The following is an 18,370-nucleotide window of genomic DNA, read 5'->3' on the forward strand; positions in this document are numbered from 1 at the left end:
GTAGCGCCCCAAAAGTGTAGGGGGAGGGGGTGTGCCCGATGCCATATAAATCGCGCTTAAACAGGAGCAAATTGACAGGCGTGCAGATTTAAGACGGCCGTTTGGCTCGCAAGTAAATCCAATTTCCGAGCGCCACTTTTAAGTCTTGTGGCTTGCAGCTTGAGGCAGAGGCAGAGGCAGGCTCATTCAGAGGCTGAGGCTGAGGTTGCACGTACTCGCAACACTTTTCAGCGGCAGTCGCCCACGACAGCGAGCAGCGAACAGCGAGCAGGAAGTGGCGGCAGGATCAGGTCATGTCGCGGTCATAAATACAACAATGCCGCTGGCAGCAAACTTTGAGCTGAAAGTGTCGCCAGCGCCATAAATTTGCGAGCGCGCAAAACTCACGGATTTATGTTGCAAGAACATGCGGCGGCAGATAGGCGAGCTGTGCGGCGCGAATACGAATACGAATACGGATACAGAGCGAAGAGCAGGAGGGGGCGGCCCTGGCGTATCCTGGTTTGGCGTATCCAGGCTAGGCAAACGTAATCCACTTTCAAGTTTGTCGCGGCTTTCATTTGTGAAATGAACACGAAACGCGGCCTCGCGCTCGACGCTCATGTGATGCGAGTGCCACATCCTTGCGGATATCCTTCAGCAACTGCTGTAGCCTCGGCTACAGTTGCGGCTGCTTCTTCTTTTCGTTATGCCTTTTATTTTGGTTTCTTTTTGGCAGCAATATGCAGCGCCTGGTCGTTCTGCCTGACACGACTTCTTATCCAATTTGCATTTAACGCATTTTTGGCCAATTCCGCTGGCTTCGCCCAGGACAGCCGCCAAATCTATGGCACTCGCTGTCACTCGGCTCTCGGCTCCTCTTTGTTTGCAAATCCCATTTTGTAGCTATTTGCATTTAATACTGATGACTGTCCGTGAAATTGAGAGGCGCTCGCCGAAATTAATAAAAGTGCCTGCCAAAGCAGCTGCCAGTTGGCCAAGAGCACTGAGCACTGCCAGCAGAGAGCGGAGAGCGGAGAGTGGAGAGTAGAGAGTTGAGAGCCGAGAGAACCGCAAGTAAAAATGTTCAATAAACGTCCGGTCAAGTGCTGTTAGACGACCGCAAACGCCTTCAATATGGCTGAAACTCTCGGACGGCGGCAGTCAATTCTGCATTTTTAGCCATTTTTAGCCAGTTCCTGCAGCAGCTGACTTTGACAGCGACCGCCCGCTGGCCGTTAGTTAGTTTGCGGTTCGCCCTCTGCTCATGTGCACCAATTAAAAACGCGAATATGCCTCACTATGCTCACTCCCACATCTGCCGCAGCTTCCCTCCTTCCGCCCATTGCAAATGATGCAACTATGCCAGCTATCTGGGCACCGGGAGCGGCTGCCCATGGGGCGAGGCGGCGCGGCTAAGCGGATGGGCATGTCGCGCTGCCTTCTGACAGGTCTAGGTATTAATTAGGTTGTTAATTTTGCATTTGGCGTGCGTCGTTCGCTATTCCCGTGAAGAACGCAGCGCCCGTAATGACACACGTGGCACGATGATAAATCTTGCGGCTTGTGCAACAGCAGCGAACACATGTCGCAGTTGCTCACTGCTCACCAACTCCTCCACACCACGACACGGCACGGCACGTCACTCCCTCTGCTCCTGCTCTGGGCACCTGTCTCAATTAAGCGTGCAAATCGCGCCGCTGTCAAATTTAAATGCCGCACTCTAGAAATAAGATCTCGGCGCACTCTAAGATCTAAAGGCGATTCTCGCCCGCAATGCAGTTGATGATGATGTGGCTATAGCATCATCTGTCCATATATATATATAGATGGCTTCATCTATCTCCTCCTGCTCTATGCGGCTGCAGTTGTCATTTTGCTTTGAACACGTCTCAGGTTGATATTTCCGAGGCAAGCGGCTGCATACCTAGGGCTAAAAATATCTCCTTAAGTGCGATTGAGCTGGTGAAATTTCAGAAATATTGCAGACTATATGGGATATATAAGGAATTGATCTTAAGAGTTTATGTGTGAGTAATCTAGCTAAAATTCAATTTTATATCCATATTCATAAAAAAAAGTTCTATTTAAATTAATTTAACTATACATTAAACTACTTTTAAGTGAATGACTTTTCAAATATTATAATATATTATATTATTATAATTATATTGATATATAACCCAATTGATATGCTAAAGAACCAACAATTTGCATTTCATCAAATCTAGAGCTGAGACCTCATATAAATATCTACTAAGATAGAAAAATAATATAAAGACATATTAGAAATATTATAGTAGTCCAGGCAAGTTATTAAAACACATGTTCCCATTGCTGGCAAGTCTTTAAATCAGATAGAAATGCCGTGGAAACTTAATGATCTGTGCCTAAATGGAGAGCCAGATATGACATGTAGGAAAAAAAAGAGAGAAGAATTTATGGCACTAAACAACAACAACAATGACAACAAGAAGGCGACCAAAACTAACCACCCTCCGGGAAGGGGAATACCCTGCAATGGAGACTCTTATCTATGTTCCAATGAGAGGAGAGATTCGCACAAATCACGCAAAATTTTGCACACTTAACGTGAGAGAAATGCTAAGGGTAGCTGTGAGTGTGTGAGTGAGTGTGTGTGAGTGTGAGTGTGTGTGTGTGTGTGTGTGTGTGGAGTTGGCAAGGCCAAGGGCTGAGGGTGGTGAGCTCGGAACTGATAAGAACTTGCAGCCTAATGCAGCGTAGCGCTTGTGATGGAGTTTTCGACGGCGGGCATCAATTTTGCACCAATTTCCGTTTCCCCCTTGGCAAATGGACAGCAGCAGCAGCCGCAACAACAACAACAACAACAACAACCACAGCAACATTCACTAGTGGGGCATGCCACAGTTGCCAAGTGGCAACATTTCACAATTGGCCAAAAATTGAAAAGTCATAAATTCCGAGCGTCGTTTTGAAATCGAGCACGGCACGGAAATGCGCACCATGCGTGGCCAATTATTGAAATACGACTTTAATTGAATTTCAATAAAATGTTTCAGCATTTCGCATTTCCTCCAAAAATTGTCTGCATGCAATTGCGATGGCCAATTGCAATTGGCAAATGCCACCGGCTCATGTTTATTTATGGCAAATGTTAAAATTCTAGCAATTGCAATTGTTTTTATTCCCAGCATTGTTTTTATTATATGCCAAAAGCCATTTAACCGGCCGGTTACCACAGCTTCCAGTTCTCTCTCCCTCTCTCTCTTTCTCTCTCTCTCTTTCTCTCTCTCCCTCCCTCTCTCTCTCTCTCTGTATGTGAATGCGTTGGCTTTCACTCTGAAAGGCTTACAAATTGTTGTTTAGAATATGAATAAGTACACGTAGAGAAATTTTTGATATAGAAAATAACTGAATTGATATATGATATGTATAGGAAAAAACTTGTTTAGTAATGAAAGCTCTACAGATTCCCAATCAAACTGAAGGAGTGAGAGGGGGACATAATCTATGATAAGATATGTAGTCTTTATTAAATCATATTTATTTTTTCTGTAAAGACGATTAGTCTATTTTCGATAACATCCTCTTTTACTTTTCATACGGAAGAGAACTGAGTAATCGGTTCAAATGTGGTAATGCACTCACACGAAGCTCGCTGTTACAGTTAATGAAAGTTAAAGGTGAAAGTATCATATCAAAGAACATTTTTCACTTTGATCATCATATCCGCTCAAAAGTCTTGAAGGACCGTCAACGGTAATAGACTACAATGATCCTATCAAACTCCTTTAGCCTTAGATTGTCGAGTTAAATATATTAAACCGAATAAAGTGGTTCATATAAATAAAATAAATCGATTTTTAGGCATTGTTATGTATTAAATTTCTCTATATTTTATTTTTTTGCAAATGCACTCATATGTGCAATAATTTTGTCATGTGTACGGGACAGTATTTGTTGTGCACATAAAACCTGATGTCAAATGCAATTGATTTATTGAGTCGATATCATCAATGGGGATCCTGTTTATGGCTGATTTATGACGATCTGACAGCACAAAAGGTGGCCAAAAAGTCAAACTGTCAGCACAGTCCAGTGCACCGGCAATAAAACTAAGTAAATGCGCATTCAAATAATCATAATCATAATCATAATAATTTCTTTAATGCCAAAACTTACCTCAAACATGGACAAAAGTCAGCCAGCTGCAAAATGTCAGCGCCGTTGCCACCCGCAGCGCGGCCCGTCGACTAGGGCTCTGGACGAATCAATGGATTACATGGAGCAAGCACACGAGCAGCAATGGCAACAATAGCGGGCGGTCCACATCGATGATTGAAGGTGAAGCCAGAAGATGAGAACGCAGGAGGCAGGAGTCAGCAGGCCGGGGGCAGGAGGCAGGAGGCACGAGCGGTGGCAGGTTCGCATTGTGAGCAGATATTGGGGTGGAATTGACTGGAAACCGTTGGCACTTGCAAAGGGTTTACGAGCAAAGGTACTGGCCAGAGAGGGAGGAGAGCTGGCAGGAGTCGGAGCTGGAGGTTAACGCCAGTGACTGACAGCGGCGCGGCGCATGACAAAAGTCACATGGCCTGCGGATTAGTTACACCTTTTGCACACATGCGCGGAGGGGAGGGTTGCCGTGATATAGGGAGGAGGGTAGGGGGGTGTAGGACTCAGCTGAGGTGGAACACGTTGACATTGTTGCTGCTTGCTGAACTGTGCACAGTGAATGCATTTGCCGGTCATGCAGCATGCAGCATATAATCGACAAGAGAGAGTGAGAGAGAGAGAGAGAGAAAGGGAGAGGACTGATTGTGTGTGTGTGCCATGATTCATATCCCGTTTGTGTAGAGATTAGCGCTAATGGCGAGGGCTGCTCGCAAATGTGGCATACACATACATACATGCGTGTGGCGAAACCTTTCAGCATAATTGAATTTGGCCATTTTGTGCCCAGCTTTCACTTTCACCTACTTAAGCCCAGAAAGCCAGAGCAAAGAAAAAATGTCACTGATAACTAAACCAAATATTGGCCAAGAGCAGCAAAACGCCAAGACAAATGTGAAGCGTGTCAACAGTTCATCGGGGCGTCAATTACTTTGCATAAGCCAAGCAGAGGCAGTCCGCTAATACAGCTAATGAATTTTAAGTGTGGCTGCCAGCAGCCAAAGAAATGGCAATTGCTCCGCCTGGAGGAGATACGTGTGCGTATGACTTAATCTGCTCTCGGCCCGCTTAGCGAACGCATCTTCCCAAGGCGTCCAAGACGCAGTCGAATCCGAGGCCAATGGACGTGGATGTGTGTATTTATGGAAAGGCCTAGCGAGCCAGATATTATCCGTTTATTTATTGCAGTCGTTAACATATCTTAGTCCACTGGAGTTTATCTTGTCTCTCTCTCTCTCTCTCGGTATGTATGCGTGTGTGTGTGTGTGACGGGTCTCATCTTGTGGCTGTATGTTAAATGGGCGAAGCTTTTGGATTGGGTCGTTCTAAGTGATATTGTTTAGTTTTTGCACGATTTCTAATTTACTGGTTAGCTTCAAGTTAAGAGAGACGGCGAGAGGGAGGGAGAGAGTGAGAGAGAGAACGTTGGAGAGTGCAAGTGAAAGCGGTTGGGTTCAACCTAAAGCAGCAATTGCGTTATGTTAAGTACGTGACAAATTTTCGAAATTTTAAGTGTATTAAAAACCATATGAGAATATGGAGTACGCAGTGATGAGAGCGATTCTTCGCTATAGAGATATACCAAATTTCCATTATAATTGACTTGAGTTTAAACTGACTGAAACGATCTATACTCTAGTGAACTGTGAGTTGCTGAGAAGCCTATGCAATGCTGTTGAAATGATATGAGATGATATATGACAAGAAATGGTCGAAAATCAAACCTGAGGGATTATCTCTCATTGACATATCGAAAGAATCAACGTAAATTGAACTTCAAAATACTCCCAAAACTCTTTCATTTGCTTGAAATGGTAATAATATGAATATGATATATAACCTTATATAGTAGAAACCGATTATAACGACGCTCAAGGGACCGTCGTGATACCCGGAAGACGGTATAGCTGTATAAGTTTGTCAGAGTCGTTAAAACCGGATTCTACTGTATAATTAATATATATACTATTTGCTCATTAAAGGTTAGTGCTAATTGAAAATGAAAACTAACTTTAATTAAGCACCGGCATCTAGGGTCTTACATCCCACCAAAATCTGTTATCTTATGTGAAAAACTGCTCAGCCTAGGAACCGATCAAGTATTTGTGCAACAGTCTGATTGTCTTTCAATTTGAAACTTTGCCGCTGAAGCATTTGTCAATGAATAATGAAGTTTTCGAATACAAATGTCACCACATTAGAAGCAACCCCAAACATATTTAGAAAGACATTTGCACATGCCTCGCCACATACAAGAGCCAAGAGCCTAGGCAGAGGCTAACCTTTTGGTAATTGCCTGCCAGCCCCAAGGCCCCTTCACAGCCCCCCACTCAAGTTAAGGCTTAAAACGCTGAAAGATAATGATTAATTGTCAATTTGCGTCCAACAACGGGCAGACGCCACACATAACACATGGCCAAAATGCCCAAAATGGCCAATAACGGGTCGTCGTTCGCTAGTTACCTTAAAAGCCATGCAACAACCGGAGCATCCGGTTGGCTCTTATCAGCATCTGTCTTCAGCTGCAGAGCTGGATGGCCGACGTGTCCATCATCGCATGCCAACTGCAAACGTGCAGAGGCTCTTAGTTGAGAGTCGAGAGCTGAGAGCTGAGAGCTGACTAGCTGACATGTAGAAATAAATGTACTAGAAAATTACGAACTTATGTAATCTTGGTTAGCATCATTTATCAACTGGACGTTTTGCAATTTTTCTTACTTTTGCCGGACCGCATCAAGAAGTCGGTGACGTGAACGTTAAGGTTGACAGTGACTAGGACTGTGACTGTGACTGCGACTGCCACTGGGATTGGGAGTGGGATTGGGATTGGGACTGTGACGTTGATATGTGTGGCCGACGCACGGGAAATTGGCATTTGATGTGGTCATGCGGTCATGCGGTGTCTGTCTGGCTGGGGGTCGGTGCTTATTTGTCATACCTTGGCCTAATTTAGACGGCACGCCCAACTAATTGAAATAGTGTTCGAGAGTGAATGTAGATGTGTGTTGCCTTTTCTGTTTTTTCGTTTGTCAAATAATTGAAACAACACAAAAGCAAACAAAATTATGAATGCCCAAATTATTCGTTTACTGATTATCAGATATCCTACTCCCAAGTGTTGTCCATCCTTATCGTGGAAAATGATTAAAAGGCCAGTGAGCTGATTATGAGTAGCCAGAACTTGCGCCAACATTTTAATGCAAAGGAAGACTACACAGCCATACTCGATAAGCTTAAGGTGGACTTTGAACAGCGTTGGAAGTCCCAGGAACCATCGCCGTACACCAACCTTGAGAGTTACGTGCAGCGAGCAATCATTGGCAATGGCAGTTTTGGCACTGTTGTGAGTTATCCCGATCGATATTTGTGTGATTTACTCCCCCCTCTCTCTCTATATATACAAATATATAAATATATATATATATATACACATATCTCCGTTCGAGTGCAGCTGTTGGTTAAGGAAAAGAAAGGCAAAAATTATTATGCAGCTAAGATGATGAATAAGGACGATCTGGTGCGGCTGAAGCAAGTCGGTCACGTGCACAACGAGAAGACCGTACTTAGCTCCGTTCGATTCCCATTTCTTGTGCACTTGATCGATGCCAGCAAGGACTTTGACTATTTGTATCTTGTGTTGCCGTTTGTCAATGGCGGCGAGCTGTTCACCTACCATCGCAAGTGAGTTCTAGCCTTAACTTCGATTCGATCTGCAAATATACAGACACAGTCCTTCCCCTATGCACCAAGAGTGCGAAAATTCAATGAGAAGCAATCGCGATTCTATGGGGTCCAAGTGCTTCTGGCCCTCGAGTACTTGCATCATATGAACCTCATTTATCGCGACTTGAAGCCGGAGAATATCTTAATGGATGCTCGCGGCTATATTAAGGTGACAGATTTCGGGTTTACCAAGGTAAGACGGCAATTCATTCCGATCTCTTAGCTCGTATATCTATGTAGAAGACTGATCTACTTAGCGTGTGGACAATAGGACGTCGACACTTTGTGGTACACCCGAATATTTGGCACCGGAAATCATTCAACTGCGGCCGTACTCAAAGTCCGTTGACTGGTGGGCGTTTGGTATACTGATCTATGAGTTTGTGGCTGGCCATTCGCCGTTTTCGATGCATAATCGTGACGTCATATTGATGTATTCGAAAATTTGCTTGGGCGAATATCGAATACCTTCGTTTTTTACGCCCCAGCTGAAAAACTTGATTGAGAACTTGTTGCAGAGTGAGCCCTCAAAGCGGTAAGCACTCCGGAACCATTTAACGGGCCGCATTTCAAGCATACTTCTTCAGTTTAGGTAACTCAACCGAGGGCTCCACGGAAATCAAGAGCCATGCATGGTTTCAAGGCGTCGACTGGTTTGCAATCCTTAATCAAGATATTAGCCCGCCCTTCCTACCGACCGTTACCAGTATTGAAGATTTGTCAAATTTTGAAAATTTTGAGTCCAAAACGAAATTGAAATCGAAAATAAATCGCCACCCAGACTTGTTTAATAATTTTTAAACGTTGGTCTTCCAATATGTTTTGTTTTCGCTGCTGAGCTTTGGTTCATCTGATAACTGCGATAGCTAGCAATGTGAGCTCCACAAGAAACTACGCTATGCTGCTCAGAACTCAGAATGTGGATCATCAGGGTCTACAAGTAGCCCTTGTGTTATTTTTCATTATTATGAATTTTATTTGCTTGACTAGCTTGTCCCAAAAATGTGTGTAGTATTTAGTCGAAATTCTTAGTGCATTTATTAATAGTTTTGTACACATAGCCAAATAAAAAAAAAAACAATAAAAATTAGAAAACAAAACTAAATTAATGGGCGGGATTCCACTATGGATCCGCAGTACTTTAGTCCGAAGGTTGACTATGGCGTCATACTGGATAAGCTGAAGGATGAGTTCAACAAGAAGTTCGTTCGCAATACCCCATCGCCGTCGTGTGGTCTCGATAACTTCATCATCAAGGCGACCCTGGGTGCTGGCTCGTTTGGCAAGGTGCAGTTGGTGAAGGAGAAGGACGGCGAAAACTATTACGCCTCGAAGCAGCTGAGCAAGGATCAAATTATCAAGACCAAACAGGTCTCGCATGTCATGAGCGAGAAAAAAGTGCTCAACTCAATGTGCTTTCCATTCACCGTCAATCTGATATCATCGTTTAAGGACAACGACAGCCTCTACCTCGTCCTGCCGCTTATAATGGGTGGCGAACTCTTTACCTATCATCGCAAGTGAGTCGGCAACTATATATCTTATATCAAACTATCTATTTCGTCGGATTCCCATTGCAGAGTTCGCAAATTCAGCGAAAAACAGGCGCGCTTCTATGCGGCTCAGGTGTTTCTCGCCCTGGAATATCTCCACTATTGCAGTCTTTTGTATCGCGATCTGAAGCCCGAGAATATTATGCTCGATAAGAATGGCTACCTGAAGGTGACGGATTTTGGCTTTGCTAAAGTAAGTGTGCTTCGTTAAAGGCAAATTGACTTGTAAATTCTTTCTCTTCTCCTGCAGAAAGTGGAGACGCGTACAATGACCCTGTGTGGCACGCCGGAGTATCTGCCACCGGAGATAATACAGTCAAAGCCCTATGGAACCAGCGTCGATTGGTGGGCCTTTGGTGTGCTAATCTACGAGTTTGTTGCCGGCCATTCGCCTTTCGCCACCCACAGTCGCGACGTCATGGTCATGTACAACAAGATCTGCGAGGGGGACTACAAAATGCCCAGTGCTTTCTCGGGGCCTTTGCGTCATCTGGTGGATCATTTACTGCAAGTGGATCTTTCGAAAAGGCAAGGGAACTCTGCTCTATTATCTGTAATCTAAATGTTAACGGTATTTGCAGATTTGGCAATTTAATTGGGGGCAACAAGGACATCAAGAACCATGAGTGGTTCAAGGAAGTGGAGTGGATACCGCTGCTCAACCAGACCATACAGCCCCCATACACGCCCACAATTTCGAATGCCGAGGACATTTCTAACTTCGACAAGCACAACGATGCTAAACAGAAACCAAAGTCAAAGACCGTCAAGCACGAAGAAGCTTTTGTAGATTTCTAACAAGCAGTGTGACCTACAATAGAGAAAATCTGAATTCATTTGGAGCCCTGTCAATGTAATCTATAAACTGTATCCATCAACCGGAGAATCAACCTACAATAGATTAAAAATAATAAGACTAAAACAATAGGTATCTATTCATAAATAGTTTAGCATTTTGAGGAAATAAAGTTGAAAATTGTCTTACACTGTGAAACACAGACGTGGACTTTTTTTGACAGCCGCTCACTCACCCACCCAACCACTCACTCACTCCAGTGGAGCAGCAGCAGCAGCAGCAGCTCCCCTTTGTCAGTTGGCGCCCACATGTGCTCATTAGATTTTCACGCCGCAAATGTCAGCGTGAAACGGCGCTGGAAAATTCGTCTTGTTTCGGTTTAGTTCTTCTCGGAAAACAGCTGGCCCTGTTGGAAATTCCACAGATTTCCCACACTTGTTGCCTGCAGCCGGGCGCATTTTTAATTCGTCGAACTTCACTTGTAATGGGACTTGAAGCGGCCAAATAAATCTTGAAGACATTGCGTGACGCTTTGTTGAAATTGCCATCAAGTAAATGTTTGTCTCTGATGCAATTGGATGAATTTATTGCGTCTCGGCCTATTTATTTGTCAGGCGGGGGCGGGGGTGTGTTAAAGAACTTTCCTTTTCTTTTATTCATTACAACTGTTTGAGCTAAGAGTGTCCAAGTCCTGTTAAACTACACTGCTCTAGACAAAACAATAGATACTCACTTGTTATTCATGCGAATTATGTTGCACAATGTTTAAACGAGTTGACGACAAAGAGCAAAAAAAAAAAAGAAAAGAAAGAGAAAATGTGGCCAGAAAGAAAGCAGCCCTTATAAATCTTGGATACCTTTCGGGGCTACTCTGCATATCTGGCAGCATTGATTTATATGCAAGACTTAATAAAAATAGAGCGAACGCCAGACGCCAGCCTGGCCCACAAATACCTTGGCCAACGCCAGCGACTCCTTTGTCCAGTGGCTAACAAAACAAAGAGGCAAAGGAAAAAGTCCACAGAAAAAAAAAAAAACAAGGAAAAAAGTTATGATTATCATAATTTTTGTTACGTGAGTTTTCATGTGGAAAAGATGAAACATCATCGTCTGCTCGGCTGGCAGCTAGCCGGGAGGCCAGGAGGCCAGGAGGCCAGCAGGAGTTGGTCTGCGTCTCCAGGCACAGCCGGGCCGAGCAGGAGGCTGGGGTGGCTGGAAGTCGTCATCACTATAATCATGGCACGCATTTACTCCTGTTTTTACCTCTGGCTCTTGGCGCCCGACAGCCTGGCGCCAGCATTCGCAATCGTGTCTGCGTCTTTGCTCCCAGACATCCACTTTCAGTGCTCTGTTTCGGCTTGTGCTGCGAGTGCTGCGAGTGCTGGGCGTGCTGCGAGTGCGGAACTAGAACCTGGCTGGCCACCTTGGCTGGCTGTTGGCAAAAAGAAGACATCATGCATTCTAATGAGACTTTTAATTGCTGCCCATTGACCACTTGAAGGGAAGGGCTGTCCGATTTGCCAAGGCTGACAGCCAGCCAGCCAGCCAGCCAGCCAGCTAGGCAGGGGCACGTGTCGGATGCGCCGCTTTCGCTTGAGTAGCCTGAGAATTGATGGAACTTGGAGTAAAGTCAACAAAGCAAACGCACACGGCACACGGCACATCAAGCAACCCCCGAGCCCTGGCCCAACTCTCAACTCTCAATTCTCAGCTCTCAATTCACCATTCTCAATCTCGAGGCAACTGCAATGACAAATTTGCTGCACGGAAATTAGCGATGCCCACCGCCAGATACATTTCATATTACAGACAGACAATTGAATCCTGAGGGTTGATCTCGCTGCCAGTCGCTTATTATTGTTGCTGTTGTTGTTGCTGTTGTTGTTGTTAGTCAGCGAGTAAGCGAATTAATTGTTGTTTTGATTGCGCAGCAAATGGAAGCCGAGTCCGCTAGACTGCGTCTGCTCAAGTGGCTGGGAAAAATCAGGCACAGCATCGGCAGGAAACTTTATTTTGCTTTTTTCTTTTTTGTGGAATATGAAATTCTTGTTTATTGCGTGTGAGCACTTAGAGCTATGAAAATCGGTGAAAATTCGTTACGAAACTTAAACTAAGCGATTGATTGATGTGGGAAGATCTACGACTGCTCCAGCTCCACCTCAATGGACACGGGCGGCAGCTCATCCACGGACTCGGGCGCGTACACCTTGCCAGAGGCAAGCACCACCTGAGTCCTGCAGTCCACAATGAAGTAGGCGAACGGGCGATTCACATCGAAGCGCTCTACGCCCGGCTCTGGCTCCGGCTCTGGCACCGGCAGCACGGCAGCTGCCTCGGCGGCAATCGGCGAGCGGGCCTGGATGTTGCCCGCGGAGAGGGAATTGGTGCTGCTGCCATCCTCGTCGACGCGCACGCTCACGAACTGCACAATCTCGTCGATGTGCAGATCCTCGTCCTCGGACATCAGGTTAAGCTGTGCCTCGGTGCGGGAGAAGAGCCGCTTCAGGCCCATCTGCTTGAGCATTGCCTCGGAGCGCGAGGTCTCCATCACCTGGAACTTGGGCAGCGTCACGTGCAGCTCCTTGAGCAGGATGTGCTCCCGTGCGTACTTGTAGTCGCTGGGCTCCAGCTGGGCGATCACCTCGCTGAGGCCCTCGGGCTCATTGGGCAGCACGATGCAGAGGCTGTACTGGTCGTTCTCGTAGGGCAGCGAGAGCAGGCGCGCCTTCAGGTGGGGCAAGTCGGAGACGTTGAACTTGCCGCGGGCGTGCATCATGGGCGTCTTCATGGCGTCCTCGTTTGTCATGAAGAAGAACTCGTCGCTGCCGTCGCGCAGCTGGTAGAACGGCTGACGCCAACTGCCGTGGAAGTAGAGTCCATTGAAGAGCAGCATCTTGGTCTTGGCATCATTGGCCCGACCCGTGATGGCGTTGGCGCTCAGAGCGCAGGCAATATCGTCCTTGCGGAACAGACTGCGACCACCGTAGACCTGTCAGGAGACGAAAGAGAAGCGAAGTTAGCTAAGGGAAAAGTCACCTGAGAATATCTGCAGCTGCAGCTGAGACATACCCGAGCCACTGAGCTGAGATGCGACTCGAGTGCAATCATAATCTCGTCGGCGCCTTCCTTGACCATTGACTTGACGGCATTTTCCAGTTTCTGCAGGGGCAGGCGCACCTTCTCGGGTTCACTGGCGGTCACCTGGTTGGCAGCATTGCCTTGGTCGCTAGGTAGCAGCTTGCGCAGCTTTTCATCCTCCTGCACCGTCTCGTTCTCCTCAATATTTGGATTCTGTTCGGCATTGGCATCGCTGCGCTTGTTCTGCTGCTTCTCGGCAACATTTTCCTTAACGGTCAGGGCGATCTCAGCTGGTTTTTCTAGTTTTTCCACTGGTGCATGGGTGCTGCTGCTGCTGCTATCGGCATCCGTTGCCGTCTGCTCGGTGGTCAGCTGCTCCCGCTCACTCTGCAGCTGCTCTGCCTCGGCCAAGGCAACTGGTTTTTCCACATACTGCTTGTCATCCACCTCACGGTCGAACTTGGAGGCCTCCTTGTTGACCACCTCCTCGCCGTAGCTGTCCTCGCTGATGCCAATGGGAGCATCGTCGTCCACGTTAATGCGCTTCAGGGTCTCGAAGCCGATCACATCTTTGCTGTTGCTCGGCTCTGTGCTATCCCCGTCCGTGCCGCTGCCCTCCAGCGTCAAGCTGCTCGGCTCCTGCCAGTCGGACTCCTCCCTATTGATGTCCTTCACCTCGGCGTAGTAGTGACGCTGCAGCAGCTGCTTGTAGTCCTCGCGCACGCTGTTGTTGCGATAGACATAGAACCAGGTCTGGAACGAGGGCAGCGCATCGACTGTGTCTCGCTTCTGGAAGACGGCCAAGGCCTGCTCGAAGGCAGCTCTCAGCTGCTGTCGCTCCTTCGGGAAGCCAAAGACTTGGCCAAACTCCGCGTAGGTCTCGCCATCGGCACCCTCTGCTAGCGTGGCCAGAATGGTGGCTACTCCCAGTGGGGAATACACCTGGTTGGCGTCGATGTCTTTGTTGTGCTTCAGCAGCTGCGTGGCAATCAGCTGCGAGGCCTCGCTGGCAAACGAGCTGGGCAAGGCGTTCTCCCTAGCCCCGAGAGATGGCAGGGAATACACAATGCTGGCACCAGCCAGCAGCGACAATAGGTGGAGCACTGCTTTCATTCTGTACGAGACGTTGACGATCGCGCCTGAGTCGCGAATGAAGCTCAAGAAAGTTGGCCAAAGACTTTTTATAAACAGCCAACCGAGAATCAGTTGCGTTCAGAATAGACGTCGACGCAGACGCCGACTTCATTAAACTGGTTACAGAGCAGCAAACAGAGGCAGCAGGCAGAGCCAGCGGCAGAGGCAGCGGCAACAGCAGCAGCAGCAGCGTCGGCTACGGCAGTAACAAGCTCTGACAAATCCAAATCCATTGGAGCCCAGCTTGAGGGCCAAAACTAACAATCGATGGGCAATTGTGGAAGAAAGTCGCGCTCCAACGAAAGTGGAAGTGGCGTGGGCTTCAAGCAGCGCCAGCAGAGGGCCACGGCTCTCCAAGTGCTTCACGGTAAATGGGTCAAGCAAACAACAAACGATATGCAAATGCAGGCGGCAAACAGAAGAAAAGCCAAAAGCCCAAAAAAAGTTCAAAGTCATTGAAACGTTAACAGGTTTTCATATGGCCTACGTGTTGGCCATTTGATTTTCTGGCTTCGATGTGGGCTAATTGCGTTTTCATGTTCACGCTGTTGACGCTGTGGCAATCGCCAGACCCACGGATTAAGCAATCCCCACAAAGATTACCTTAGCCACTGGGTGTGCGGATCATGCAACAATTGATTCGCAGCGTGTTCTCTGTGTGTACCTGGGCACGCTTAACCCAATTTCGATGCAAACATCAACAGCGAACAGCGATCGGAAAGCGTCAACACAATTCGAGGGCACTGAACTTGGCCATCATCAAAGCCAGAGCCAGACCCAGAGCCAGAGCCGAAGCTGACGCTGGCGCTGGCGCTGGCGCTACCGCCGGCGTCGACTTGATTTTGATTATCAAATGCGGAAAGCGGGCGAAAGCGAGCAGAACTTGGTCGAACCACGTCGACTGCGCTGCTACCAGCCCCAGTTCCAGCCACAGCTACAGCTCCAGGTGTGAGTCGCTAATAAAATGCTAAATTTAAACAAGCTTCCAAACGAGTTTCCATCCACTTAGAACAAGCCGCACAAAAAGTTGCACAATTGCAATGCCGTTGATGTTAATCAAGGAACAGGGGCTGGGCGGGGCGGACGGGTAAAGTTTTGTAATGCTGTCAGACCCGGGGCAGCGAACTCTGTGTAGTCACAACACGGAACAGAAACCCGACAGCAGCTCTTATGCAATTTATTTAGCCAGCAGTCCAATCAATTCAACAGAGATTCTAACCCAGCTCGTTAGCAACGATTTTAAGCGAGGTTTGTCAGGCCATATATGAAACCAAGAACTTTAATCGAAAAGACAATAGCTGAGAATAGATTTGATGTCATTGAGAAATACTTGAAAATCGAATACTCAATATTTTATACTTATTTTAAAAGAAAATTTGAAAGCACATTAAAGCTTAATATTAAATATGGAGCTCATTGTATGCTTAGGAATTTTAAGACTGAAAGCTTTTTAAAATAATATGACTAAGAAATTGAAATAATTGAATAAATAAGTTAGCTAGACAAAAAATATAAAAAATAAATTTTTTGTTATTATAAATCAAAAGTTTTTAAAGCATATTAAAGCTTTAAGCTCAATACATAGATGTGTAGCCATATTGTATATGTGAAATTGATATAGAATGGAAGTATGTTAAGCATTAAATATATACAAATTTTGAGCTATATACATACATATATATCCATAGATTACATGTAAGTTATGAATATATAGAATGGATTTATGTCAAGTTTTTGTCAAAGTAAATAGAAAGTTCTTAACACCTTTCTAACTTTTCGATATTATTATAAATTGGTAATATTATTATATTATTTTATATAGGTAGTGCTATACCTATGAAACAAATATAGTTACCTCGACTGTTTACTAGATGAAATATATTAATTAATCAAGCTGCCTTCAGAAGCAAATATCTTAGGCGAGAATAATAATAAAAGGGGACTTTGTTAATTGAATAAGTTCTGCTTTGAGAAATTAAGTTTGATATTATTTAAATATTCAAATATGTGCGCGAGCATTTAAGAGAGTATTCAAATGAGGAATGTTTTGGCAGTGTCTTGTCTTGGGTATAATACATGCCGTCACCTTGGGTCGAGCCCCTTTTATAGTAAAACAAATACTTTTGTATTTTTGTGCAGTACATAAATTCAGGGACCCAAAACCATAAATTAATGAATGCGTCGAGTGGCGAGTTGTTCTTTCTTCTGTGCAGTTCTCTAGCCCCCAAGGATGCTGGATGGGCTGTCTGTGTGTGCGTGTGTGAGTGTGTGTATGTGTGATATTAGAAGTTATTAAGGCAACTGGCAAAAACTACCAGAATGTCGCATAAATTAACAATAGTGCAGGACAACACCTTCGGCTGCTGCGGCAGAGTTTGTAAGACGAGGCACTAACAGCACCGCGGGGACACATTAAGGCAAGGCCAAGGCAACGTGGACAGTTGAAGTAGTTGGCATAGTTCGGGCAACCCGATAATGTAGAGGCCATGACTAATTGTTTGATTTACGCAAATGTGTTGCCTCAACTACTCGACTCGGGCTCAGGCTCTAGTCTGGGCGGCAATTAAGGATTAAAGTTGGCAACTCCTTCGGCCAGTGCTGGGCTTTAATGATGTGCGCTCTGGCTGGCTGGCTGGCTGGCTGCCAGTTGTCAGCTGTCAGTTGTCAGCTGTCATAAATCGGGTAATACATCAGACAGTGCCAGCAGCAGCGGCACTCATCATAAGTCAAAAGGTGAGCCTGGGCTTAATCAGCTGCCAGTCTCATATCCTGCGGGCAGCACTTGAGCCTTGAGCCTGGGCAAAATAATTAAACTTCTGTTTATTGTCAAGCAATCGTGCGTGGGCTGTGCAACTTCTTAATTATGTTTGATAGACTAACACAAAGGCACGCGACAGACACACACACACACGCACGCACACACATGACACTCCAGGCAGAGCTCTCTCCCTCTCTGACCCGCCCCCTTCTGTGTGACACAATTACGCAGACAAAGGACTTTTGGCGGCGCATGTGTGTGGATTGTTTTTCAAGTTCATCTGCTTCATTTGTGCCGCTTGATTTCAAAGCAGCAGCAGCAGCACGTTTAAAACTTGAAACTGTGTTTAAAAGAGCGCTCAGAGCAGCCGAGAGGCGGGAAGGAGGTGGGATGGAGGCGGCTGCCTAGCAAGTTGTTTGCCGTTAAGGCGCAGATCCTGGCCAGGACACTTGCTGCCCAATCCTAATTGATTTATGACATCAAAGACATATTTTTCGCAATGTTGCGTGGCCTACGTGCGTGACAGTTGCCACACAGCCACTGACTGCCAGGACAGCCAGGACTCAGGACACACGCCTCTGCACTCTTCTGCTGCTGACGCCGCGCCGTTCGTTGGCCATCTTGTTGATAATTTTGACTTATGGCCTGGCTGCTAGATGCGTGCGCAGGATTTGTCACATAACTCTTGCCCCGCCTGCGGCTGCCAAGGAGAAGAAGAAGAAGCCTGATGTCAGAGGTCCAAAAGTGTTGGCCAAAAGCTTGTCCGTTGTCTGTCTGCAATTGGCTTTTTCTGCCTTCGGCCATTCGCTGGCTACATTTGGAAATTGTGGCAAGTCGTGGCGCCGCTTCAGCCATGCTAAACTTTTTCTATTAGGGCGCAATTATTTCAAGGTATTATTGCTTTTAATTAATTCAATTAAACGCTTCATAAATTTTTACTTTTTGATTTCGCTTGCGTTCGCGCAGGCCGTAATGGAAAAACTTTCGCCGTGGTTGGCCAAAAGATTTTCCCCGGCTCTCGGTTTAATTAACGGCAGCAAATGGGCGTGGCTGGCTACGCGGAATGCGCCTACTTACATTTTGGAGCTGCTCCGCTTCCCCGCTGCTCCCGCTCTCTGTTTATTAAAGGATTCTCGCGGCTTGCCGTTATCATAAAATTTGATTTCAAATTGTTTTATTCGCGTTTATTTGCAT

The 18,370-nt window shown here is 46.1% G+C and overlaps 3 protein-coding genes across 6 annotated transcripts; 2 read left to right on the forward strand and 1 right to left on the reverse strand.

The window, feature by feature from the left end:
* Nucleotides 1-7,109: 7,109 nt before the first annotated feature.
* LOC6575154 (cAMP-dependent protein kinase catalytic subunit 2) lies at nucleotides 7,110-8,997 on the forward strand. Of its 4 annotated transcripts, none has more exons than XM_002001134.4 (5): nucleotides 7,110-7,477; nucleotides 7,586-7,815; nucleotides 7,885-8,050; nucleotides 8,115-8,392; nucleotides 8,445-8,997. In XM_002001134.4, exons 1-5 carry the CDS (start codon nucleotides 7,301-7,303, stop codon nucleotides 8,656-8,658), a joined length of 1,065 nt encoding a protein of 354 aa, XP_002001170.1. In that variant the 5' UTR covers nucleotides 7,110-7,300; the 3' UTR covers nucleotides 8,659-8,997. The 4 variants fall into 4 exon arrangements, with proteins under 4 accessions (XP_002001170.1, XP_015023343.1, XP_015023341.1 ...); XM_015167855.3 differs by having other exon boundaries at nucleotides 7,113-7,477; nucleotides 8,450-8,542; XM_015167857.3 differs by lacking the exon at nucleotides 8,445-8,997 and having other exon boundaries at nucleotides 7,112-7,477; nucleotides 8,129-8,294.
* Nucleotides 8,983-10,408, forward strand: LOC6575155 (cAMP-dependent protein kinase catalytic subunit 2). The gene is made up of 4 exons (XM_002001135.4): nucleotides 8,983-9,377; nucleotides 9,438-9,603; nucleotides 9,661-9,938; nucleotides 9,992-10,408. The coding sequence occupies exons 1-4, from the start codon at nucleotides 8,983-8,985 to the stop codon at nucleotides 10,206-10,208; spliced, it is 1,056 nt and encodes a 351-aa protein (XP_002001171.1). The 3' UTR covers nucleotides 10,209-10,408.
* Nucleotides 10,409-12,117: 1,709 nt separating this feature from the next.
* Nucleotides 12,118-14,446, reverse strand: LOC6575156 (serpin B13). The gene is made up of 2 exons (XM_002001136.4): nucleotides 13,276-14,446; nucleotides 12,118-13,195 (listed from the first exon to the last, which is right to left on the reverse strand). Exons 1-2 carry the CDS (start codon nucleotides 14,395-14,397, stop codon nucleotides 12,344-12,346), a joined length of 1,974 nt encoding a protein of 657 aa, XP_002001172.1. The 5' UTR covers nucleotides 14,398-14,446; the 3' UTR covers nucleotides 12,118-12,343.
* Nucleotides 14,447-18,370: the final 3,924 nt, after the last annotated feature.

The sequence above is a fragment of the Drosophila mojavensis genome, unplaced genomic scaffold (assembly GCF_018153725.1).
Source record: "Drosophila mojavensis isolate 15081-1352.22 unplaced genomic scaffold, ASM1815372v1 contig_231, whole genome shotgun sequence".
NCBI lineage: Eukaryota > Metazoa > Arthropoda > Insecta > Diptera > Drosophilidae > Drosophila > Drosophila mojavensis.

Coding starts and splice junctions, on each gene's coding strand:
- LOC6575154 (XM_002001134.4), top strand. CDS start 7,301: ATGAGTAGCCAGAACTTGCGCCAACATTTTAATGCAAAGGAAGACTAC. Junction 7,478..7,585: donor ATGGCAGTTTTGGCACTGTT/GTGAGTTATCCC, acceptor GTTCGAGTGCAG/CTGTTGGTTAAGGAAAAGAA. Junction 8,393..8,444: donor CAGAGTGAGCCCTCAAAGCG/GTAAGCACTCCG, acceptor ATACTTCTTCAG/TTTAGGTAACTCAACCGAGG.
- LOC6575155 (XM_002001135.4), top strand. CDS start 8,983: ATGGATCCGCAGTACTTTAGTCCGAAGGTTGACTATGGCGTCATACTG. Junction 9,378..9,437: donor CTCTTTACCTATCATCGCAA/GTGAGTCGGCAA, acceptor TTCCCATTGCAG/AGTTCGCAAATTCAGCGAAA. Junction 9,939..9,991: donor CAAGTGGATCTTTCGAAAAG/GCAAGGGAACTC, acceptor CGGTATTTGCAG/ATTTGGCAATTTAATTGGGG.
- LOC6575156 (XM_002001136.4), bottom strand. CDS start 14,397: ATGAAAGCAGTGCTCCACCTATTGTCGCTGCTGGCTGGTGCCAGCATT. Junction 13,196..13,275: donor ATCTCAGCTCAGTGGCTCGG/GTATGTCTCAGC, acceptor GTCTCCTGACAG/GTCTACGGTGGTCGCAGTCT.